At 52.4% G+C, this 23,975-nt stretch overlaps 2 protein-coding genes across 9 annotated transcripts in view; both read left to right on the forward strand.

The window, feature by feature from the left end:
• SLC6A13 (solute carrier family 6 member 13) overlaps positions 1-11,788 on the forward strand; it is a 32,852-nt gene extending 21,064 nt beyond the window's left edge. For all 4 annotated transcript variants that reach the window (XM_049822666.1, XM_049822665.1, XM_049822663.1 and 1 more), the window contains 8 exons: positions 3,899-4,002; positions 6,857-6,981; positions 7,563-7,675; positions 7,816-7,953; positions 8,734-8,836; positions 9,471-9,571; positions 10,024-10,194; positions 11,301-11,788. In XM_049822666.1, coding sequence (XP_049678623.1) covers positions 3,899-4,002; positions 6,857-6,981; positions 7,563-7,675; positions 7,816-7,953; positions 8,734-8,836; positions 9,471-9,571; positions 10,024-10,194; positions 11,301-11,420 — 975 coding nt within the window. In that variant the 3' untranslated portion in view covers positions 11,421-11,788. The remainder of the gene's footprint in view (positions 1-3,898; positions 4,003-6,856; positions 6,982-7,562; positions 7,676-7,815; positions 7,954-8,733; positions 8,837-9,470; positions 9,572-10,023; positions 10,195-11,300) is intronic.
• Positions 11,789-20,215: 8,427 nt separating this feature from the next.
• Positions 20,216-23,975, forward strand: part of SLC6A12 (solute carrier family 6 member 12) — a 51,597-nt gene continuing 47,837 nt past the window's right edge. For 3 of the 5 annotated variants that reach the window (XR_007508794.1, XM_049822667.1, XM_049822668.1), the window contains exon 1: positions 22,479-22,828. Coding sequence is in view for 2 of the 5 variants with exons in the window: in XM_049822667.1 (XP_049678624.1) it covers positions 22,821-22,828 (8 nt within the window). In the remaining 3 variants the exon portion in view is untranslated. Of the gene's footprint in view, positions 20,311-22,478; positions 22,829-23,975 lie in introns of those variants that run through there. The other 2 variants (XM_049822670.1, XM_049822669.1) reach the window with 2 other exon arrangements.

Consider the following 23,975-nt stretch of genomic DNA (forward strand, 5'->3'; position numbering starts at 1 on the left):
AGCAAAAGAAATGCTGGTTGAACTGCAGCTCAAGACTTGAGTGGTTTTTGCTCTCTGCTCTGCATTACACTGAGCATGACCCTCCACGCAGCGTGTACCCACTCTGTGCTGTACTATCTCTCCTTGCTGATGGGGACAGTTTGGCACTTCTCAGCACGGCGCCTGTACTTGGTGTATGACATACACTGGGGTTCAATAGCATTTTGCTTGAAAATGGTCTTTACTGTTATTTGTAAGTGCTTTGAGATCTTCCTAAGGAAGGATCTGTTTCAGTACAGGGGGCTATTATATTTCAGTACATGTAATAAAGCAAATATTGCTGAGAAAATTAAGGGATGAAGGAATATGCCCTCTCACAGGCCATAACCATCTTGGATAACTGCAGCTCAGGTGTGAAGGCTTTGGCTAAAAACAGAGAGTAGGAGGTTATTACAAACTGGAGTAAACAACATGTTCAAGGAAATTGAATTATGAATTAAATAAACTGGATGCCTTAGAAAACTGCAGACAACAATCAAATCAAAATACCCATGCCACCAATGTGCCGGTGAAATCTAAACAGGATAAATTTTACCAGTCTCTTTGGGAGCAGTGTCCAGAGAACAGCAGCATGCTTTTATCTGCAGGGGAAAGAGAGCCTTGACTGACCCTAGTGAGCCCCGCCTGACCTGAGCGAGCCCCTTTAGTCAGAGTGGAAATATTAAAATAATAAGACACTGTTGATCAGCAGCACAGAAGGGAAAGGGGGGGGGGGTCTTGGATGGGCTGAAAAAACTATTTCTCTGAGTTACTGCAGGGAGGGAAATGAGCACAGGAAGCAGGGTGGGGAGGGAAGATTTGGGTCGCTGTTTTCTGAAGCAGGTAGTCTGTGTAGCCCACTTGAGCCCACGGGGGCCGGGTGGGCAGTGGTGCTTCTTGTGAGAGGCTTGAGGAGGAGGCTGGAACACAGACAGGCTGAGACCCCTTCCGACCCCAGTGATCCTGCAGTCCTGGGACTTGCTGCTGCTGCTCAGCTCTGCCACTAGTGGGTCAGCAGTACCTATGGCATCAGTCTTGTTGCAGTCCATTGACCCCCAAGCAATTTGGGAACTGCCAGGGGACTGGGAGGGACGCAAAGGTGGCTGCTTCTTTGGCCCAAGAGCTGCACTAACCTTTTAAAATGGGAAATAAACTGCATGCAGCCCAAGCTGGTGCTCACAGTCATGTTGACTAAGTAGGATCATAAGCTCTGCAAGCCAAGCTTAGCTTTATTTACTGTTTCAGCCACAGGCTGTCTTGCTTCAAATGCTAAGGCAGGTCCTGTATTCCCTAAAGATATCCTTTTGGGGCCGGGCTCCCACACAGGCCAGTGTGCACCCCATGGGTGTTGTGCTGGGCAGAGCAGGCAGCAGAGAGGGGAGCCCACACGCTCTGCATTGGTCTCTGTTACACAGTCAAGGGTATCAGAGAGTTTTAGAAATGAGCCACTTCATAAGCCACAGAGCTAATGAAACTTGGTGTCTTGATATTTGGCTTCTGCCATGGCTGGTAAAGCACCGGTTCTTTTCCTGACACTGGGGCATTTCTCATGTTTCTTGCTTGTGTGATTTATCTGATATTTAACACTGGTTGACTCTTTCTCCCTGTAGCTTTCTGCTCACTGGGGAGTGCTGAGTTCCTGTCTTTTTCCTGTTCCCTGGCTGTTGTGAAATTCATAGGTGGTTGATATCCTTGAGGTTTCTACCAGCTGTTAAATCTGGTTGAAACTTGTCAACTGGGTCCAATGTTATGGCAGATGTGGGGAAGGCAGTTTGATGGCAAAAGTCTTGTTATCTTGACAAATTGAAATACAAGGGCTCCAAAACCCATGAGAGGGTGCGATTTGAGCTCAAATTTGATGAAAAAATAGAGTTCTAGCAATGAACAGCAAAATAAAAAGCAAACCTAACAAAACATTTCACCCCGATCTGTGCAAAGATGCTTAAATTATTGCTGCAAAGGTGTCAGCTGGTCCAGCTCACCTCAGTGCCTTGCTGTGCCTAAAAAGTAGCTGAAAAGTGAAGGCTGTGCCCTTACAGCCCACAGAGTGATGATGCTTTAGGAATCAATTATAAAAAGGGCTTTGATTTTTTTTCTAATCTTTTTGAAATGCAAAAATGAACTAATACTCTGCTCTTTTAAACCTACCTCCCCATGCAGCTCCTCCAAAAAGAGTAAAATACACTGAGGTCAATTAATTACTTTTTCAACATCTCAGTGTCTCAAACTAGCTGTCACAGTCCTACCTCATCACCTGTCCCTTCCCGTTCTACAAATCAGAGATTTGATCTTACTCCCTGTGAAGTGGTGAGCAGGGTTTCAATAGACTGAAGGGAAGGCGATTGGGCTGAACATTAGCTGAATTGCTCGCAGGACAGTCAGGGAGAGCAGTTTCACCGAACCTAGCCCTAGCAGCGCTTTGCTTTCTCTCCCTGTGGACTGAGCTTCTGGGTCTTGCAGCAGTGGGCAGGGAGAGGATTCATTCTGTGCAGCTGTTCTTTGAGCCAAAACCAGAATTTTCTCTAGAAAATCACAGCTAATGGGATCATAATATCCCTTCATAAGGCCCATCAGCCTAGGAAGGAGAAGAGGTAAATGCGAAACAAAACCTCTCACCGCATGATTGCTCTTTGGCCAGCATGGAAGAGGAAAGGCAGAGCCATGCATTGGTGAGGGTGGCTTGAGCAACAGGGGTGGCTGGGCAGGTGCTCAGGTGACCATTGCCTCAGGACATGAAGTATTGGCTGACGGGTACAGGTGTGATTTGGAGTCATCAAAACCGCTGTGGTGCTTTCCATTGATTTCTGTTCTTCTCAGAGGGGATCCTGGGGCAAGGCTGGTGTTTGTCTGAGGGCTCACCAGCACTACTACTCCGGGGAAGGAGGGTGGAGCCAAATGGAGACTTTTCTCATTAAAGTTGTCCCAGTAATACTTTTCTTCTGCTTTTCTTTACTGATTAGCTTCTCTTTTGTCTCTAGAATGTGGCTACCCTTCAGCATTGGCTAAATGATTGTCTTATCTCTATTTTATAAACCCCTTAGGAAGAAAGATCTTAGAAAACAGGGGGTTTAATTAATAATTTTTGTCATCGCTTCATTTCTCACTGTTGCTTCCTGCTTTTGCTGTTCTCTGCAGAAGGCAGTGGTTGCATTGGTGACTGCACACAGCTAGGCTTTCAGATCAAATTTGGCATTGACAAATGTCAGCCTTGGAGCACTGGGACATGTTATTGACAGTGAGAGTGAAGCAGAGTTCAAAGGTGCCTCGTGGGACTAACAGCATTCTTGTATTTTCTTTTCGGAGCTGTCTTTTGCAAACAACTCTGTTTATTTCTAGTACTCCTCTACTCCCCAGCTGATTTTCTTTTAAGTTTTGGGGTCTTTAAATTAGGTCTTGGAGAGAAGGGCCACCACCAGAAGTTGTATGTACCCGTGCCACTCAGTGGGAGACCGGGCTTGCCCAAATCAAGTCCCCCTCCTTTGCTAGCATAGGGCTCCTCCAGCTTTTGTGGAAAATGTTCATCCAGTCTCTCACTGCTGGGGGGCTCTGGAGAGTCACAGGGTTCTGCAGATTTGTCCAAGGAAGAAAAAGATAATGACGAAGAGCCATACGTGCTGTGGGTTTGCAAGGCTCCCGGTGCATCCCTTCCCTTTGGCACTCTTAGCACCCCATAGGTGCCTCACTGAGCACTGTAATTCCTGGCACTGTATAACCTGCCCCTAGAAAAGGCTTGTCGAAATGCTGGGTGTTGCTGACCTCCCGATCACTGGCCTTTCTGCTCATTACGGCAGCCCCCGGGGCTCTGCCTCTTTGCATCCATGCAGTGTCTGTGCTCTGTGCTGGCCTTGTCTTCTCACCTGTGTTTGCATCTCCCTTGCAGGTCTGGATGGATGCAGGCACTCAAATCTTCTTTTCCTATGCAATTTGTCTGGGATGCCTGACAGCTCTGGGCAGCTATAACAAATACCATAACAACTGCTACAGGTAACTGGAGCACGGCTCTGCTGCCTAGAGCCTTCCCCTCCCTGAACATCAGTGTACATAGGCTGGTGAACTGCTGGAGGCTACTGGCCTTTTGAAGTGTCATGTTTTCTGTTTCTATTCAAGATGTAAGAAAACCCTTTCCATGTGTTTTCTTCCCAAATCCGGCTCACTGTGCTTTCTACCCAAGGGAACTTTCTGTCTGTGCCATGGATGACGAGGCCCCTCTTCCACACCAGCTGAGACCCAGCAAAGTCAGATCCTCTTCACTAGCTTTGTGACCCCAGCCCACATCACAACCTCCCCTATTACCTGGGTGCATGAGTAGCCATAGGGGAAGCAGAGCTGTGAGATCTAATGGCTGTAGACTGGAGTCCTTTCACCTTGTGATTTATCCTTCCTAAGTTCACTTGGACCTAGTGTCTTGCACAATTGTCAGTGGTCTGGGTTCCTGTGTGCTGCCTGTGGTCTACATATATGCCTGCAGATGTAACTTCTGTTTCTTCCATACTCTCCCTGTGCTGGACTGCCCTTGAACAGAGATGGGCCACGTTGCCAAATAGAATCAGGCTGTCAAGTTGGAGTGGTCAGGTGAAAATAAACTAATTTTGCTGTAGATGTTTCCAGCATCTGGAGCTACATCCCCAGGGGTAAAAGGCTAGTGTGACTGGAGGAGGCCACCTCTAGGTAAAACTGCCCACCTGCCTTCCCACCCTTTCTCTGCTGACTGTGTTGCTCCTGGCACTGGGTTCTCCCCCCACCTTTTAAATTCAAAATTGTGGTTGTTGCCATGGAGGGTCCAGGCAGGCCACTGACTATACAGTCCTTGCTTGGCATCTTTCTCTTCACCTTAGAAGTTCGCTTCTGCTGCAGAGATACCTCTCCAACAGCAGCTGGGTTGGTACTCCTCTTCCTTTTCATGTCCCTTCTCCCAGATGAGTTTTTGAGAGAAAAAGCTCTGGGAGAAGAAGAGATAATGGATTTGGCTTTGGCCTGCTGCGTGTCCTTAGGCACTAGCCCTCTGCATCTCCAGCCTGGATGTGTTAACATGCAGAGGAAGACACAAGCTGCTTAGCAGCAAGGTTGTAAAGAGCTTCTGTAGCTGCAGCTGGGAGACGTTATAGAAAGGGGAGACATGTCTGTTGCAACACAAATGCTTTATGCTATTCAGTTTTGCTAGGGAAATTGTTCTTAGTTTTGATGTCAAACATCTGAGCAGCCTGTTCCCAGGCATGGCCCCAGTTTTAATGAGTCGGTTCTGTGCTCTGCAGCCTTGGTTTGCATAGGAAGACAGCAACCAGCTTTAACAGGGCAGAGGGACACCAGCGTGGTGCCCCACTCGGTTATCTCAGGCCAGGTGTAACCTTTGGTGACCTGGAAGAGAAGAGGACGTGGGCAGGATGGACCACTGTTTGTATGGCAGCAGTCCAAGATGGTGCCAAACGGAACAGACCATTTCTCGCCTTCTGGGGCAGTAAGGGACATCGTCAAGGCTCCCTGGCTCCCCTTCAGGTGAAAATCTGGAGATACCTCTTTGCTCTGGCCATTCCTCACATGCTACCCTCCACCACAACACCCCTTTCCACCTGCCGGGTGACTGCAGAGCACCTCCCAGGCCATGCCTTTCCAAGGAGCATTTGACTTGTCATGCGTACCTCCAGGGGAAGAGGGAGAAACACCAGGAAGGAAGAGAAACTATTTGAAATAAATGGGAACTTGTATAAAATGATGGAGAACATAATTTGAGTGGAAAAAAGGTGGTTTATAGCAACAAGAGAAACGAGGTTCCGGCACGGGCTTCCCACTGGGTTAGCTGAGCTTGGTGGAGCGTGACCCTCCTTACCAGCCAGGAGATTCGCAGGGGGTCACCCTGCAGGCCTGCTTCACTCTCCTGCCTTAGAAACCACGTGCAAAGGTAGAGCAGTAGTGTTTGGTGCTGTGCAGTCCTTGACAATCCAAAGAGCTGTGCTTTGGAAGGAATAATCTGAATTTGTATGGTGCAAGGCCTCTGCCTGAACTGTACTGTCTGGAAATGGTTGCAGACTGTGAATGGATTTAGTTAATGTGCAGGGAGGAGCATGAAGCCCCCAAAATGCTAGATACCTGAAGACTGATACAGAAAATGACACTGGATTTGCAGAGTAGCATTTAATAACGTCAGAGCGGGCCATGAAATCCCAGAAGGGGTGCGTTCAGTTTGGTTCAGAATATCTCTGAAAGATGCTGCAAATGTTATTGTTGTCCCCAGGGTTGCAGTCACAAGAGGACTAGGGAGACTGGAGCGTGAAAAGGAATTGGATAGATAAGAGGTGTTTAGTCTAAAGAGTAGATGGATGAGAATGAGATGAAAGAGAGACAAAAGGGAATAGATCAGAGAAAATAAATTGGATGGCTCTGTTCATCTTTTTCTCATAATGCAAGGACCAGGAGATATCCAGTAGTGCTGAGAACCAAGGAGATTGTAACTGGTCTGAGAAATCTATTAAGGAAAAAAACCCATGCCCCCTTCTCAGACAAAAATCATCTCTGGTACTCTCTGCTACAGGAAGGCCCAGGGGAGAGAGAGGAAAAAATCACGCATTTAGATGTGTAGCAAGACTATCTCATAAGCGAGGAGCTTAGGCGAGGAATGCATCTTTATGCTGTCCTTGGAGAAGGCTTTTCCGGGGGGGAGATCCTGCTGTGTTGCCCACCCTGGGGCACCATCCTTCTGCAGCTCCTGGTGCTGAGCTGTGGGGGTGCTGGGAGAGAAGCCCTGCTGTGGGCACAGTGGCTGGGGTGGGAGAACGGGGGCTGCCCTGGGCTGTGGGTCATACCTGGACCCCCACCTGGCTGACGCTGTGCCCCCTCCTCCCAGGGACTGTGTGGCCCTCTGCTTCCTCAACAGCGGCACTAGCTTCGTGGCCGGCTTTGCCATCTTCTCCATCCTGGGCTTCATGGCGGGGGAGCAGGGTGTGCCCATCGCCGAGGTGGCTGAGTCAGGTGAGTGGAGCTGCGGTGGGATGGGGCTGCGGGGATGCTGCTCTTTGGCCCCCCCCCAGCAAGGGCAGCGTGCCCGCAGGATACCCTGGGGCAAACAGTATTGCAGCTGTGGGTTCCCATCCTGGTGGGCAGCTCCGCTTTCTGCCTCCAAAAACCAGGGAGAAACAAATGCACGCTCATGAATATTAAGATGCAATGGCCGTGTCTTGAGGCCGATAAAAGCTGCCTATAAGGGTCAGGGTTAGGCAGCTGCTGTCTCTCAGTAGGGGGGTGAGGTGCCTGCATGGCATACGCCCGGGTTTGTGCTGTGCTCCCCTGGGCTCAGAGGCTTTCCCTGGCTCCCAGCCCTGGTGATGGCGATGCAGCCAGAGCTTGCTGTGCCCCCTTTCCCTCCCTTCCAGCTGGGCTCCTCCACCCTGCGAGGATCCTGGGTTTCACGCACAGCGCTGGTGTAACTGGAGCAAGAGGCTGCATGGCTGCAGGTTGTGCCTTGGCCGGGTGGCTGCCTCGGGCAGGTCTGCACCAGCTGTGCCATGCCGCTGCTATGCTGCTGCCTGCTCTGAAAGCCCTTCTCCCCGCAGGGCCTGGCCTGGCATTCATCGCCTACCCTCGGGCTGTGGTCATGCTGCCTTTCTCCCCGCTCTGGGCATGCTTCTTCTTCCTGATGGTTGTTTTGCTGGGACTGGACAGCCAGGTAAAGGTGCAGGGTGGTTCCTTGCCAGACAAAAGCCACTGTCCCTTTGGGACAGGCTTGAACTTGGCTGAGGTGGGGGCAGCAGGGCTGGGGAGCCGGTCAGGACAGGCTGACAGAGGTGGGATCTCTGCTCTTTGTAGTTTGTCTGCGTGGAGAGCCTCGTCACAGCTCTCGTGGACATGTACCCTACCATCTTCCGCAAGAAGAACCGCCGGGAGACCCTCATCCTGCTGGTCTCCATCCTCTCCTATCTGGTCGGGTTGGTGATGCTTACAGAGGTATTTTGGGCTTAGACCATCTGTGCGGTGCTTATTTGGTCTGTGTGCCCCCCTGCAGGGGGGGGCCTGGCAGGTGGTGGGGTCTGTGCTGGGGCCGAGAGCTTGCTGGTGAGGCCCATCCTGGTGCACAGTGCCAGGGGGAGGCTGCCTTTCCCTCCCCATGTCGTTCGCATTTTCCCTTCCAGCCCTCACCCCTTGTCTCGGTCAGAGTCCTGACACTTTCCTTGCCAAGTCTGATAATTGGAGCGCTGGACAGCCCATATTTTGGTTATAGATTCATCTTTACATGAGCCAAACCTTTACAGCTGTAGCCTGTTGCATGCCTAGGGGAGCGCCTTTGTCCTTCTCTTTCATCTTGGACGGAGCTACATGAATACTTGGTGTAAGGAAACTTGGTGGGCCTGAGTGCGCTCCATATCTATTACAGCGATTTCCCATATATTCCCTTGTTTTGATTAATTGTCTGGGAGTTAAACTGTTCCAGTTCAAAAGCTTTAAATTCTCCTAGCAGTATGTGCGTGTGGATTGACGCTGCCACAATGCTCTTTGCATCTTCCGTTTTCATTTGGGCATAATTTTGAAAAAGCTGCCTTCAGTGTTGCATCTGCAGCTTTGTGCCTGGACTTCCTCACAGGCCCATTTTGTAGACAGCCTTGCAGCCTGGGCAGTGAAACAGCCAGGCTGCCAGCCTCTGGGTGCCCAACACTCTTTGCCTGTGCCTGATTCATCTCCCTTCTCTCCCTCCCCACCTTGCCTTGCTGCCTACTTGGCCCTTCCCAGGGTGGGATGTATGTCTTCCAGCTCTTTGATTACTATGCTGCCAGTGGCATGTGCCTGCTCTTTGTGGCCATCTTCGAGACTCTCTGCATCGCCTGGGTCTATGGTGAGTATGAACAAGGGGAGTCCCCAGCTCTGGTCTCTCAGACTCTTGCTTGGTCCATCCTCAAAACGCTGGTCTATAGCTTATCTTGGCAATTGCTTCACAGTGCAAGGCAGACCTCTAAAACCTTGCTTTGGTGCCCCTGGACTCAGTTGGCAGGGGCTTCCTCGCAGCAACGCCCTGGGAGATCTGCTTGGCAGATATCCCCAGCATGTTCCCATGTGCCCCTGCTTTTGAGGTCCTCCTCTCCTGGGGACTTGGAGCTGGCTGGGAAATCTTTTCCCAACCTGTGTATAGAGGAGTCTGAGACCCTCAAACATTTTTGAGAGCCCTCTCTCAGCCTTGACGTTCACAAGAGGGGGGGGTAAAACCTGGGTTCAAGTCCCAGCCTGGGAGATGCGGAGGGGCTGGCTCTTTTGACCCACTGGGCTGTTCTGGGGCAAGAGGGTGTTAGTCCAGGACAAAGACTAAAGCTGGCCACGCTCCTGGCGAGCTCCCCGACAGGGCTGTCAGCTATGCTGAGGTTACTGCCTTATCTTCTGGGGAGTACCCAAAGAGTTGTGAAGCAGGACCCTGGACATGCAGACCCTGCTGCTCTCCTTCCCTGGTAACAGCGAGGCATCCTTCTCCTTCGCAGGTGCTGAGCGCTTCTACGATAACATTGAAGATATGATCGGCTACCGGCCATGGCCCATCATCAAATACTGCTGGCTTTTCATCACTCCAGCGGTTTGTATGGTGAGGGCCCCTAGGAAGAGGAGCTGGGGGGGGGGGGGGGGGGAGATGGGCAGACCTAGGTGCCTCTGAGGTACAGATGCCTACGTATATACAGAGGGATGTGCAGATGTGCGTACGTATAGGGGTTTATGTGGCCTGTACTATGGGAGCCTGTTCTGTGTGTTTGTGGCTTTGGGGGTCAGGTGTGGGGCTAAACAACGGGGAGGGGGGTCTGGTTCAGCAGCGATAGAGGTGTCTGCTGGTGGGGTGAGCTCATTGCTGCCATGGCCAGTGCTGCACATGGGGGCTGTCCCAGCAAAGCTTGCTTGACTTGCATCTCCTCTGTTGCTGTCCTGGGAAGCTCTTTGTTACCGTGAGACTCTGCGCAGGCGTGGACTCACAAGGAAGACCTCTCTTGACTAATGCTGTTGATCTTTTTGCTTTTTTTCTTTTGGTCTCTTCTACCTTGCCAGGCAACCTTCCTGTTTTCTCTGATCAAATATACCCCGCTGACCTACAACAAGAAGTATGTGTACCCGTGGTGGGGAGACACCCTGGGCTGGCTGCTAGCCCTCTCCTCCATGGTGTGCATCCCTCTCTGGATCGTCTACAAACTCTCCACCATCAAAGGCTCCCTTAGAGAGGTGAGGCTGGTGCTCTGGGATCAGGGCATAGGCTGTGCTTCTGTGTTGAAGTCCAGCCTTGCAGGGGGATCATTTGTGTGTTGCAGGTTAATTAGCAGGGAGCCTAGAATAAATCGATTGAATGAGTCCATTTCTGTAACTGACTGTTGGTTTTATTAAGTTCTGCCTGGCTGGAGGGCTGCTCCAAGCTGGTTGTTGCCTCTTGGTGCCCTTTGTTTATTGCTTCTGTGTCTTTGCAAGCTCCATTAGGAAAAAGTTCATTAGAAGGAGAGGATAAAGATGATCTCCAGTGCCTCGAGTCAGTTTGGAGGCTGCCCATAACTAAGGCTTGGGGCCTTGCTTTTAGAAAGCTCCAGATCCCATGAGCGTTGCAGGCAGCTGAGTGTCAGTGGCCTGAGCCTGCCCAGCTCCTGGAGCTGCTGTGACCCATTGCTGTCTGCCCTGAATGTGCCTTGGGAGAGCCAGGGACCTGGCAAAGCAGACCTTACTCCAGACGGGTGTCTTGTCCCTGCCATGGCTCACTGGAAGTTTCACAGACATCCTGATACCCCAGGATCTCACCCGTTCTCTGCCTCCAGCAAGTGCTCAGGAATGGGTTGTGACAGCAATGGGCCCCTCATCGCCGTGTCCAGCATGGACAGGGAGGAGCGGGCACAGCTGCAGGAGCACAGCAAGGATCACACTGCATGATGTAGAGGGTAGCTCCTTACGCACTTGCTGTCCCAGTTAAAGTCAAACCTGTGTGCATGGGCTCTCCCTTTTCAGTCTGTGCTGGTGGAGGGGATGACCTGGCGGCACCTGGGCACCGACCTTTCCTTGGACTGCTTTCTAGCCCTGGCATGGAGCAAATGGAGGACAGAGCTTTCCTACTGTGTCTCAGGTCTCTCACGTGCTCAGTGCTTGTCTTGGGACAAGTGGGTGAAAGATGAGTTTATCCCCTCAGTTTCTGAAGTGCTGACTGTCCTTATCTGGGACATTGCTGGCATTTAGGGAACAGACCTGCAGCCTTGGCTGGCTGGCTGAAATGATACCCATGACTGGAAGGGGAGGGCCCAGGTCACCTTTTGTCCTTGTGGCTGTGTTCAATGCCTGCCTTTGCCTTCCAGAGGCTCCGTCAACTCACCTGCCCACTTGAGGACTTGCCTTCCAGGCCGGGCACGGGACATCCCCTTCCCTCCACCAGAGCTGGCCTCCTGATGCTGACAGAGCTCGAATCTCATTGCTAGGACCAGTGTGGCTCTCCCTCCCTCACCCCCAGGACGGTTTCTATACAGCCTTTACCACCTGTTGGATAATGCAAGGATTCTTCACTCGCCAAGGAGAGAGGGATTTCGGGCCTGAGCTCCCTTCTCTGGAAGATTTGAAGGGCTGAGGAAGAGGCTGCCATGGAGATGGTCTGCGTGGAGTTAGCAATGCACCTTAATCCTCTCCCTGGAGAGGGCTCTGAAGGGGCAGATCAAGCACTGGTGTTCCTGAGCATCCCCAGCATTCTGGTGGGCAGAAAGGAAGGACTGATCCTGGAGTGGAGAGTGTCAGAGAGTCACAGAGATGCGGCTCCAGTGTGGACTTTGGGAGCGTTTCCATTCATTCCATTAAATCCTTGTTCTTCCCTTCTAGATCTGCTCTGTCTCAGTTTTGTCTCACCCGCATGCCTTGCTCACAGCATGTTAGGCGGGATGTGTGTTGGTGGAGCTGTGCTGGGCATTCAGGTCCGGATCTCTATTGCACTGGGACATGGGTATGGGAGGGCGGCCAGAGGAGAGGAAGCTTGGTTAGGGTAGGAAGGAAAACAGGGAACGCTGGTTTGGAGGCCCCCATAAGTGGTAGGCCTGGGGTACCTAGGTGAAGCAGAGAGCACAATGCCACCTTCTGCTGGAGCCATCGCCAGATCGCAGCCAGAAGAGTCATCTGGCTGATGAGTCACTGGGCTATTCCCGGGGTCTGAGAGAAGCGCGTGGGTTTGCATTTTCTTCATGCAAGTGAAGGATCATGGGAAACTTTCCCTCGTCTCTGCAGATCTGTGTCTTTTTTGTGCTGACTGCCTTCCAGGTGCGCTAGAGCCCGTCATTTTGGTTTTCCTGCATATGGAAGAAGGGCTGCGTGGCTGAAGCGGGATATGCATGTTATGTCAACAAACAGGGCCCCTCGTTTCCAGGCTGTTTGGGTAAAAAAAAAAAAAAAAAAAAAAAAAAAAAAAATCAAAGAGCTTGTGTTTTAAGTGCTGTAGCCCCAGCATCCGAGGAGGGCAGCCAGAGGACACGTAACCCCGGGAAGCTGGATGGCTCCCAGGAAACCCCGAGGAAGCTGGAGCCCGGGCAGAGCCGAGCGAGCGGCCGGGAGGCTCTCGGCTTCCCGAAACGCCCACGGACACGGGTGGGCACCGCTCTCCGGCCAAGGCTGCCGGTGCCGCGGGGAGAGGAAGGCGCGACTGAAAGCAATCCGCGCCGTTAGCCACCAGGTGGCCCCAGGACCTCACCCACCGCCGCAGCGCCGGCCGGGGTCCCCGCGGGGGGCAGCGGGCACCCCCGCAGCCGGGCCGGCACCCCCGCTCCGCCCGCTTCGGAAGATGCTCCGAGCTGGGGGGCTGTTCGCTCTGAGGGTCGCTGGGCAGCCTGGCCACCGGCTGTAGGGCTGGGGAGGGATTTTTCTCCTGGGTCACGATGACCTGGGTGGGCGTTTTCGCCCTTCGTCGCCTCTTGAGGTTTTCTCTGCAGAGAGCTGTGTCCCACGGGGAACGGGGACCTCGGCTGTGGCAAGCACTGGTTTAGGTTCCCGAGGACCTATAGGCAATGGCAAGTTATTTGGCTTGGTTTTCTTGGGCTTGGTTTTCCCCAGTTTAGTGTTGTTGGAGCCTGGTGACCTGAGATGGGAGACAGGTCGATGATGGAAAGGGGTCATGAGCTTTCACTCGTGGAGGCTGTGAAACTCTGGTGAGCACCAAGGACTGGGGGGATTGTTGCTGGGAGGGTTTCTGAGAGTGCAGATTGAAACTCCAGGAGGGACAGCCCACTGGTCTGTGGTCTTCTGGGGCTTCATTGGCTTTGTTCCAATGTGCCTGTGGAAACCTCATCTCATTTCCAGCCCATTTTCCCTTTTCCCAGTCCATTTTCCAGGAGAACATGAGGGTGGCTGCGTTCCTTTGCTAGGCTGCGTGTGCAACCATGGGTGAAGCCCCTTGGTCAGCCCTGCACCTTCCCTGTCAAAAGCTGAGCCGCTGGGTTTCTGCACGCCTCCCTCCCTGCCTCTGGAGGATGCTGGTGATGCTGAAGGTATAGGGCTGGGGAGCGGGAGCTCAGGGCTGAACTGGCTGTCACAGTTTTCCTGGGCAGCCTCAAAGCTCCAGATTGCCCAGATGCCACAATGCTTTATGGTGCTCATGTGTGAGCTGAAGGTAGGAAAGAGCATAGAAATTTAGACCCTTTTGGAAAAGACCCACAATGTGATGGAGGATGGAGCCACCCAGCTGCCATTCCACTTGAATATGGTACTGGCTGGTAGAAATTACTCATAGAAATGAATGAATGGAAGTTGAATACAGAAGTGTTTTTTCTGTTGGCTTTTTGAGTCAATCATACTAGAAGCTCCAGCAACAGATATTTTTATTCATGTCATTCTAATCTTAAACCTATACTTTCATTTTCCAGTAATGTCTATAAGAGGTTTGGCCCACTGGGAAAGTATTTTAAACCAAATAGAAAATAATAATTGTCCACAGCTATCTCCAAAAATGGCTGCTGTAGAAAGCCTGCTCAGCTGCATGTAGGCAAAGCGGGAGTCTGCTGAGAGGCTTGTGACTTGCTTTGTTTCAAAATAGTCTGGTGTCCAGTGAATTGGGCATGTGGTTTATCGATCTGGTTATATATGAGCCAGGAAACCTCCCAAGCCTGTGTTCCTACACGACCCAATTGCTGTAAAGCTTTGGATGAGCTAGGCAGGTCAGATAAAAAAGAAAACCAAAGGTTTTGCTAGACATTCTTAAATAAATGTCTTGTTTTGGTAGGACTTCAGGACAAAGTATTGAAACCGATGACGCCTGGCTTGAAATATGAATTGAGTATATTCTGTATTGCTCATTGAGAAGGTTGTTGGACTAAGTCTGAAATTAATATATTTTAAACTTCCAGACATGATGTTTTTCACAGTACTTTTTAAGGCCCCACGGTTAGAGGGAATTTTGGTGAAATTCAGAATGTGGAGATTTTGGAATACGGTGACTGTTCATGATTTGGAATATGGTAAAAGGGATTTTCATTGCATTCAAGATCAGCACAGTGCTGCTCTTCTTGCAGTCTGTGGAATTTACTCCTACTCATACCTTCTCCACCTGGGGAGATGCTGACGTCCCTTGAGACAGGAAATGTGTGGTTGTTGGAAATTTTCCACCTTCAGAATCCAAAATCTGCAGCTTAGCCTCAGAATTCAACCCATTAGTTTCAGAAAAATGGGGATGAGATTAAAGACCTATTTTTTTTCATGGTGGTTTTTTGTTTGGTTCCCCCCCCCCCCCCCCCCCCCAGTTTCAAATGAGAAGTTCACATAAAAATAAAGAAGTCCCTGAGATCCTGTCCTGGGTTGTTAGTGCTTGAAGAGGATGACTGACCTTTCTCTTCACCTGTCCATGAAAACCAGGCTCTGCTTTTCCCATACTGCGGTGCTTGCATCAGCGGTGCCTGGGGAAGAGTCTCAGCCCCCTAATTGGGCAACGAGATACTGTTGATGCTGCTGTCCTCCTCCATGGACGGAGATGACCACATAGGGCAGGGGAGTGACTTCAGATCTTGGGGACTGACCTGTGGACCAGGATGCATCTGTTCCTGTGGGGAGCAGCCCAAACCCTGGGGCTCCCAGCGTGATTGAACAGATGTCCTGAGGGGTCCTTATCCATTTGCCACTAGTGAAATATAAGACAGTTTTCTGTGGCTATTGAAGAATCATGCAGTTTAAGTTGTGCTGCGTGTTTAGGTGACAATAAAGGTGGATGTGTGGGGAGAAGACAGGCCATGGTGCCTAAATGGAGAGAACAGAGTAAGATTGACATCTTAACATGTGGGATATGTAATCCTGTGAAGCAGAGATCCCCAAATAATCTGTTCAGTGTGTCCTGCAGGCCATTGCAAATGAGCGTATCCCTTAGAGCAGGGTATTTGGCTGAGTCCTTGTCTGCTAATGTGGTTAGCAGCCTGCAGGATGGGGATCTGCACAGCACAGATAAGGGAAGCGTGCATGGGGGAGCACAAAGACGGATTCGGGAAGTCGTTACTTTTGAAGTTACCAGTGACTCGGTTACCTCTTTCTCCATCTGACCTATCCAGCGCCACATCGCTTTGGGCAGCGACATGCGCTTTGCTGTCCCCGCAGACTGACCTTGTCCTTTGTGCCCTTGTGTATCGGAGGTGTTTGCTGTCACAACACGTCCCACGGCAACAGGCTCAGCTGCCCTGAGGAAGCAGGGAGGGCGAGCAGGAGCAAGCAGGCACGTACCCCCCTGTCCTCTGCCTGCCTTTTTCCTGTCGTTCTCCTTGGTCTCTGATCAGTAGCGAGCATTGCTGTTAGACGTCTCCCCAGCATCGCTAATCCTCCCTCCTGACCACTTTTATTGCTGACACTGGGCTCCGAAGCCATTTGCCCTTGCCTCATCTTCTCCCACACTGGGGATGATGTAAAATAGGGAAAGTCTCACCCTGCTCATACTTCCAAAGGCAGAGGCTCCTGACAGCCTTCTCTTCTCCAGGAGCCTGGCACGGGAGTGGTGCTGCGGCTGCTGGAGCCCATCAGGGTTCTGTGGGGCCTCGTTAGCAGTTGTTACTTTGGTTATGTTCACTTGTGATTAGTTATGGTGAAACTGTCGCAGGAAGTCACAGGCTTACTTAAGCAGAAATTAGCCATAAACATAAAAAATAAATTATACAAACGCCTAGGGGAAACTCCTCTGCAAACACAGAATTCAGTCAGCTAGGCAAGTTCCCGACCAAAGAAGCAGCTGCGCTGTGCCCACGGGGGAACCAGTGTTTCTCCCATGTTGTTAGCAAAGGTGTCAAGAGGTGGGATTAGTCTGGATGAGCAAGGACAGTGGTGGCTTCTCCCGCAGGCTGCCCAGCAAGGGGGGCAGCCAGGGCTGCAGGCTCCTGTGTCTCCCACACAAAACCCAATGCCTGGCTCCCCCAGCCCCTAACGTTTGGAAAGCAGGAGCACATTTTGGATGTACCCGTAGGGTGTCACACCAACAGACTTCTCCCAGAAGCTGGGCTGTGGTGAGAAGGGGTTAATTTTGGCTCAAAGCTCTATGTCTTGCTGGCTCGAGGAGGAGGGAAGCATCGTGGGGCCTGGGGCTGGCTGCTGCCAGGGAGCGTGGCCCCGGTGTGGGCTGATGTTGGCAGCCTGCTGCTCTGGGCTGGCTCTTTGGCAGGTGTGTCAGAGCCAGCCAAAAGGGAGGGGAGACCCAAATAATGGGAAAAGTCAACACATGCTCTGAGAAAAGAAAAGGGAAGGTAAAAATGGAGGCAAAGGTGCAGTGCCAGCTGGCAGGCAGTGAGCGGGTGGGGAGGAGGAGACCTTTGCGGAGGTGCAGGACATCTCTGAGGTTGGGCTGTCCATTAGGGCAAAGGCTGGTGAGGCAGGCTGAGTCCTGGTCTCCAGCTGCCGTGGGCCTGGCAGGTTGAGGGAATAGGGTCATTTCGAGGAGAGTTTTCCCCCTCTGCTGACAGGAGGGGATGGAAACCCGTGCGGCAGGCTCTGGGCTGGTAGGTGCCGAGGGAGCAGGTCCTTCTGTGTGGTGGCACAGCAGTGCTTTCCTATTGCTCCCACGCGCCCTCGGGCACAGCAACGGGGCTTCCTCTTGTCTTGGTGTTCCTGCCTGCAAAACTGGATGCTGCCATCCCTTCCTTCGCGAAACGCCTGGGGATGCGCGGTGGGGAGGGCTATGGAGAGCTGGGTGCTGCCAAGGTCAGAGCCGCACACAACGGGGGTCCCAGCTCTGAGAGGGATTCATGCTGCCTGGGGAGGGGCTGAGAAGGGGGGGTGCTTTGAATGTTTCCAGGATTTATTGCAAACAGAGCTTCCCTTTTGGGGATGGAGAGTTTAAGAGCAGCCTCGCCCATACACTCCCTATTCCTGCTGCCAGCAGGGCTGCTTCTTCCCCCCCCAGCTCCCTCTGTATCCCTGCGTCAAGACACCTTCCCTGGGGCTGGCATTTATCCCCCCCAGAAGTTCCCAGGGCTCATCCCTGCTGGTGTCTGTCCCCTGCGTGGGCTGAGCCTTGGCTATGGCTCCTCTCCTTGGGCCTTGCTCGCAAATTTGCATCCTGCCACATAATCCCTCTAGTAGACCCTGTGGGAAGCTGCCTCTGCCTGTGTAAATGGTGGAGGAGGAACCCCTGCGGTGGGGAGACCTGCGGTCAGATTGCCACGTCCTTTAGCAGCCTTGTCCTACCCACACAGCTGGGCAGCCCAGGGTGCCTGCTCAGGGGCTGTCTCTGCCAGCGAAGGTGGCAATCAGTGATCAGGGAGCGTGTCACCCCTTCACTTGCCCTCTCCTGGGATAGGGCTGACCACAGTCCATGCCCCCACAGCTGAGAAGGCCAGAAGGTGATTTCTGGTTTTCAGTCTGGGCTGTCGCACTAGCGCAATCCCTCACGTGGAGGCTGCTGTGGTGGGATAAAGGTGCCCCACACCCATAGCAGGTTTTAAAACCACAGTAAATTATTGCCTGGTCGGAAACTCTGAAGCCTGAGTGTAACTTCTGGGCTGGAAAGCAGAAATAGCAGCCTTTTTCCTTCTGGAGAATGATTTTCACACATTGCTAGATAAAGTTCTTATTTAGGTTGACTTTCTTCTTGTTTTACCTTAATGTCACAGGTCATTTGCCATCTACAGTTTTGCAAAAAACTGTGATGTTCCTGTGAAACACTTCAGTGTGGATAAATCAAGTTTTTAGGTCAGCTCTGCTTACCTAGGCTTATCTCAATCCCCTTTTCATATCTGGATAACCTCTACTGCACCTTTCCCCCAGCTGTGCTGGGTCACACCAGTCCTCAGTGGCAGGATGGGCAGCGGCACTGTCCTTCGTTAGGAGGGATGCGGAGGCAGTGCAGTGCCTGTGTTGTGTAGCCAGCACACGATGTTCACCTTGCAGTCTTTCAGGACTTCAGAGACAGCCCCCAAAAGGCAGAAGATGGATCCTGGCCCCTCTGACACCGATCCCAGCCCATGCAAGGAAAGAATCGGCTTGTATTTCTTTGGGTATGGGACCAATCCACTCAACCAGCCCAAATGGTAGGTGAAAGCCAGGGATTTGAAAAGTGGCACCCTTGGAAAGTTTAATCCTGGAAACAGGGTACTGCACGTGGTCTTTGGCTGCTTGTGAAGAGGTATTGCCTGCTCCAGCTGCCACCCCAGCCCTCTGCCTTCATGGCCCTGTTGCCCGACTGGGGCCTCTGGGACAGGGCTGGGTTGGCTCAGAGCTTCCCAGCCCCAGGACGTCCCCCAGTGCTCACCATGAGCTGCTCTGCCCCCTCTTTGCACTCCCCAGCAGCGTAGGCTCAGACTGGCTGCCCCCAGTGTCAGCTGAGGTAGTAAATAAACACCCCCAAAATAGAAGGAGACATATTCCCCTACTGCCTCCGGTATTAGCCTCAGTGGTTTATCCTGAGGATCCCACCAGGCACGAGGGTGACTCCCTTCACGCATGTCTCCAGCATCCCTTGTCCCCAGGGCAATCCAGGATGCTCTAATGTGATCTGATTCTCTGGCTTCTGGCACCCATGGAGGATTTTTTTGAGAAAACATTACAAACGACCTCTACAGAGTGTGCAGGCATGTAAACCTACCGCTTCCCCACTCTGCAGTGGTGAGGGCTTTTGTCAGTTCCCAGGTTTCCCACTGAGGGGGCTGGAGGATGCTCATCTGGTGAGCTCTGACACAGGCAAGCAGATCGGAGCATGTGCTGGATGTGTCCTAGCTTCCATCCTGCACGCTGCTGTGGTTTGACCACATGAGTACATGAAAAGGTCAATAGGAATTTGGCACGCACATTAACAGACAAAGCAAAAGACAAAACAGTAATAGCAAATTAATAGCAAAATAGGACTTTGGCAGGCACATTAACAGACAAAGCAAAAGACAAAACAGTAATAGCAAATTAATAGCAAAACAGTAATAACGTAACTTTAAAAAAAAATCTGAGCTGAACTATCTGGAGAAAAATGGCATAACTGGAATGTCTGCTGCTGGTGTTGGTCACAAGAAGCCCTGGAAAAGTGCATTGGGGCTGAGGTGGATAGAAAGCAAGCTGGCAGCGGAAAGGCACAGAGGGATTGCTCACTTCTAGTGAGCACACAGACACTGTAAAAATAAAGACTCCAGCAGCATCTCTCCCTGCTGACAGAGCTCTCTCCTATGAGCTGTGTTTGCATTCGCAGCATATGGCACAAGCACAGAGGGATCTGCGAGAGCCTGGGACAAACGTCCCCCCTCCACCTGCTTTCTGCCTTTTGCTCCATCGACCTGATGGTGTTGGTGAACCTTGAGCTTGGCCACTGTAAGAGGTTCGGCGTGGTGGTCCCTGGAGATGGAGACGATTCATTCTGCACATTTGCAGGATGATTTTAAGAGATGCCACTATCCCACTAAACTGCTGAAGCCCCAGAGCAGTGGGGACATGTGGCAGCCAGCCTGGGCCGTGCAGTGGGGTCTGCAAGCGGAGACCTCCCTCCTGCTGAGGCCAAGAGGACCTGGAGTCACTCCACTGACTGCTGTCGTTGATATTTGCAAACTTTGGGCCTTCACCCTGCCTGACAGTGGTTGCTTTCTTTTCTTGCTTTCCTGTCAGGGCCACGGTTCAAGGTCTGGAGAGGTTTATGATGTAAGGGAGCTGGGGAGAAAGTACTCCCGCCCCATACACCTCTCTTTCTGCCATCCCACCACCCACACGTGAGCTGGGTGATAACCTGGTGGGGGGAGCTGATGAGGGGGAGGGACAGGAGGAGGAGAGAGGGGAGTCTTTGCCTTAATTCTTGCTGTCTCTCTTTGGCACTCAGTGGATTGCCTGCCTGGACTCCAGTGGGACAGGACAGGACAGGACAGGACGGGCTTGCCTGGGGAAGACCTGCACTGGGTTCAGGTGAGTTCGGTGTTTGCTTGTTGAGCAAATCTGGCTGGATGTGTGTGTCACACTGGGAGTGCCCGTGTCTCCGGTCCTCCCGCAGCCAGCTGCTACATGCCAGCTGCCTGCCCTGCTCTGGTGAGTGGGCCAGGAAAACTGTAAAGGGGAAAAACTTCCCAACATTAAGGAAAGGAAGAGACAGCTGCAGGATAGGGAGCAAATAATCAATTTGGATCAACCCAGGAAAGAGGTTTTTCTTTCAATGGTTCTCATAGGAGAGGACAGGCAGGGATGCTGCTGGGGGGCTGCCAGGAAGCTGCAGAGCAAAGGGATGCCTGAAGGATGGGTAATTGGTACTGAAGGTTGCAGCAGCAGAGAGAGAGAAAGAAAAGGACTCAAACAGCAGAAAGATTGAGAAGAGAGATGAAAGTGGGCCATGCAGGGGTGGGGAAGAAGGGTAGCGATGGTGAGGTGATAATAGGTACAGGAGGAAAGGTGCTAGGAGTGAGGTAGGCTGTAGGCACTTCAGCTCCTGCAAACGCGAGGCAGTGACTCTCCTCGTGTGCTGCCCTGCAGAGGTGCCGGCCCTGGCACATTGACCTGGGGGCTGCAGCTCTAAAAGGTGTGCCTGGAAGTGTGCTCCTTTTCCTTTTTGCCTCAGAGGCTTCATCAAATTTGTTGCTGTGTAGGGGTGAGGCTGGGAGACAGCACAGTTTGGGTATGTGCTAAACTGTGGGGATCTGTGGGCATATTTGTGAACAAACCCAGGCAGAACACATGGGGGTTTCATAACACCTGATCCGTGTCTCCTTAAATCAACAGTGCTTTTAAAGTAATCACTACCAATCAGGGCTTTCATCCAATGCCATTGGAAATGCCATTGCCCCAGTTTTTCCTCTTTGACAGCTGCTGATACGAGAGGCTGAACCTTGGACCTGACCTTTGCAGCTCTGCAACAGCCCACCTTTGCTGGATTCATGGGTGCAGATGTGGTCCTTGCAGAGGGCAGGCTAATGAGCCCTGTGCTGTATCTCTACCTGCCCATGCTCCTGGGCAGGACTATAGGAAAATTTTGGTGCCCCAGATTGGAAAGCAGATACCTCGCCTCTTGGAGGTTGCAGGTGGGATGCAGTCCCATTGCATTGCAAAGCAGCGTCACAGCAGGCCCTGCTAGGAAGGGGTTACGGCACCGCTAGAGTCATAATCCCACACGCCTCTGCCTGTCCCAATTTCACCTGATGTGCCTTGTCTTGTGCACCAACTGGAGATGGCTGAGCCTGCCCAGGCTCAGCCGGTAGATCCCCAGCCTGCACCTAAGCAGGGTGTGGGGTGCTGGGCTCCCTGTGCAGGGCTGAAGAGGGAGCTCGGTGCAGGGACAATAACGGTGCGGAGCCCACGCGGCACTGCTCTGCCGTTCTGTGATGGCTGTGCACGCATCCGTGCCGAGGCACCGGGCTCTGCCAAATAAGCTGCCGGCTCCCCTCGTCCGCTGGGCTGGAAGGCAAAATATAATGTGTCATGCCATGACCTCACCTGCCTTTCGGTAGGGTTTCCCTTGAGTACTCTTCCTCCATGTTCCCTGTTTCTTATCACTCAGACAGCAAATGCCCCCAGGCTGTGATTAGGGTGTGCCTGCCTGCTGCCTGAGGGAGTTTAGCTAGAAGTGCCTAGAGTAGTGTGATGCCAAATCCCCCGCACTGCTCTCCTGCCTCCGACCCACTTGGACCCTTGGAGATGTTGGCTGCCCGCAGAGCTGGCTCCTCTGCTCTCCTGCCCCAAAGCAGCAGCCCCAGAGAAGCGACCGCAAGGTTAAGACTTTAGGCACTGCAGAGGTTCGGATTTTTGCGTGGGCCTGTGTGAACCTGCAGACCGTAGCTGCTTTGCTGCCCGCTCTTCCCCTAACCCCTTGGCCTCCAGCCTCAGGCTGACCTGGGTCAGCAGCGGGCTGCTAAGCCGCAGCGCTGGGGGCTGGCAGCCTCCCTCCCTCCGCCGGACCTACCCAGGACTGCCGGGTGTCACGCCTCGCTCCGTGAATTTGCCGCCCCGCTTAGGCGGCAGCCCCGTGGCCACCCTGTCCCCTCCTGCGGACTCTGCCCCGTCCCCGCGGGGCAACCTCCGGGCTGCACCACAGGTCGCTGCCCTGCCATGCCCCTGCTGCGCCTGTTTGCAGAGCGGGTGCTGGAGCAGCGTGGCTTTCACCCTCTGTGGCGTTCACCCGCTCCGCTCCTCCAGCCAGTGACAGGAGCCGCGCTGTCCCCGCGCTCCAGCTGTGCACAAGGACCTCTGAGCAAGCCTGACGCAGCTGCAGGACTTCGGCCAGACACCTCTGGCCGCCAGGTGGGTGGCTCTAGGGGCTCCACCGGGGCCAGGCTGGGGCCAGCCTGGCTCTGTGTCTGCAGGAGACCTGTCACTGTGGTGCTCTGTAAGAAAGGTGGATCTGCCGCGGTTGCGTGCTACTGGGCCTCCCGCTGTATGGCAGTGGATACGAGACCATGGGCTGAGTGGAGGTCTCGAGAGCATCTGGTGTGATGCAAAGGTAAAGGCTGGTTTCTGATCCTATTTGCACCCTATTTATGGACTTCATCAGTTAGTCTTGATTTTTTTCTAGGCTGAAGTAAGAAACCACCTCTGTGTCTCTGTAGCCCAGAGCAGGGATGGTGAGCTACAGACACCGGCAGAGACTGAACCGGCACCGAGAACAACAGCCTACACTGGTTTTAGCAAGGGACTTGCCACTGATCCTCAGGAAAGTCCAGCCACTGTTAGGTACTTGGGAGGCTCTCCTGTCCTGGCAGCAGAGGACAGGGCAGGAGCCATTCGGTCCCCTCCTGAGCTGGGGGGTGTGTGCTCTGAAGGGTGATGCTCTATAATCCTTGCAGGTTGTATCACAGATATACATGTCATTAGTAAACTCACAGTTGCTTCTTATCTCACTCTTGCTGGTGTCAGTAAGCAGCAAACTCACTGACTGCAGAAGCGTTGCTCCTGTTTCACGTTGGAGAAAATGTAAACAGGATCTGATCCTTGTCACAGCCTCTGGTGCCCCATGAACCTTGCTGAACAGATGCTTTGAGAATGCCCTACAGCCCACACAACCTGGAAGTTAATTAGAAGGTGTAAAGAAGCCAACTAGCTTTCAACAGCTTGAAATGAAAGGCATTTTAATTTCGACTGCTGTCCTGGAGTTGATCCATTTTTCTCTTGTGACATCTTTCCTTGCTTTTCTCCTTTTTGCAGCTGGAGTGAGCCATTCTCCAGCAGCATTTGAGTTTGGAAGCAGCCATGGTTGAAGCAGCTGTCCCCGGTCACGTAGCTGCTCTTAGATTGGCTGGAAAGCACTTACTTCTAATATTTTCCTGTCCATCTTGCAGATACGACCTATTCCAGTAGCAGCCCCCACGCACTAATCTAACTAGGTTTGTTCTTAAGCTGTACCTTGGCACTGCTGTTCCTCACTGAGCCCTGATTTTCTGTCTCTGCTCCCACAACCGCCCCCGCCTCCTGCCATCAAAATGCAACGCAGGATTTCAGCTGCCGACTAACTGCTGGCTCATATTGTGCAACCAGAGAATTTTCTGCGTCCTCCTGCTCCTCCTTTTGTAACACAGGCCAGACTGCTCGCTTTCTCATTCCTCCCTCCCCACCTTAAATTGCAGTTTACGTGCTTGGTTGCTGCTTGTTTC

This window comes from Accipiter gentilis, chromosome 18, assembly GCF_929443795.1.
Source record: "Accipiter gentilis chromosome 18, bAccGen1.1, whole genome shotgun sequence".
Classification (NCBI taxonomy): domain Eukaryota; kingdom Metazoa; phylum Chordata; class Aves; order Accipitriformes; family Accipitridae; genus Astur; species Astur gentilis.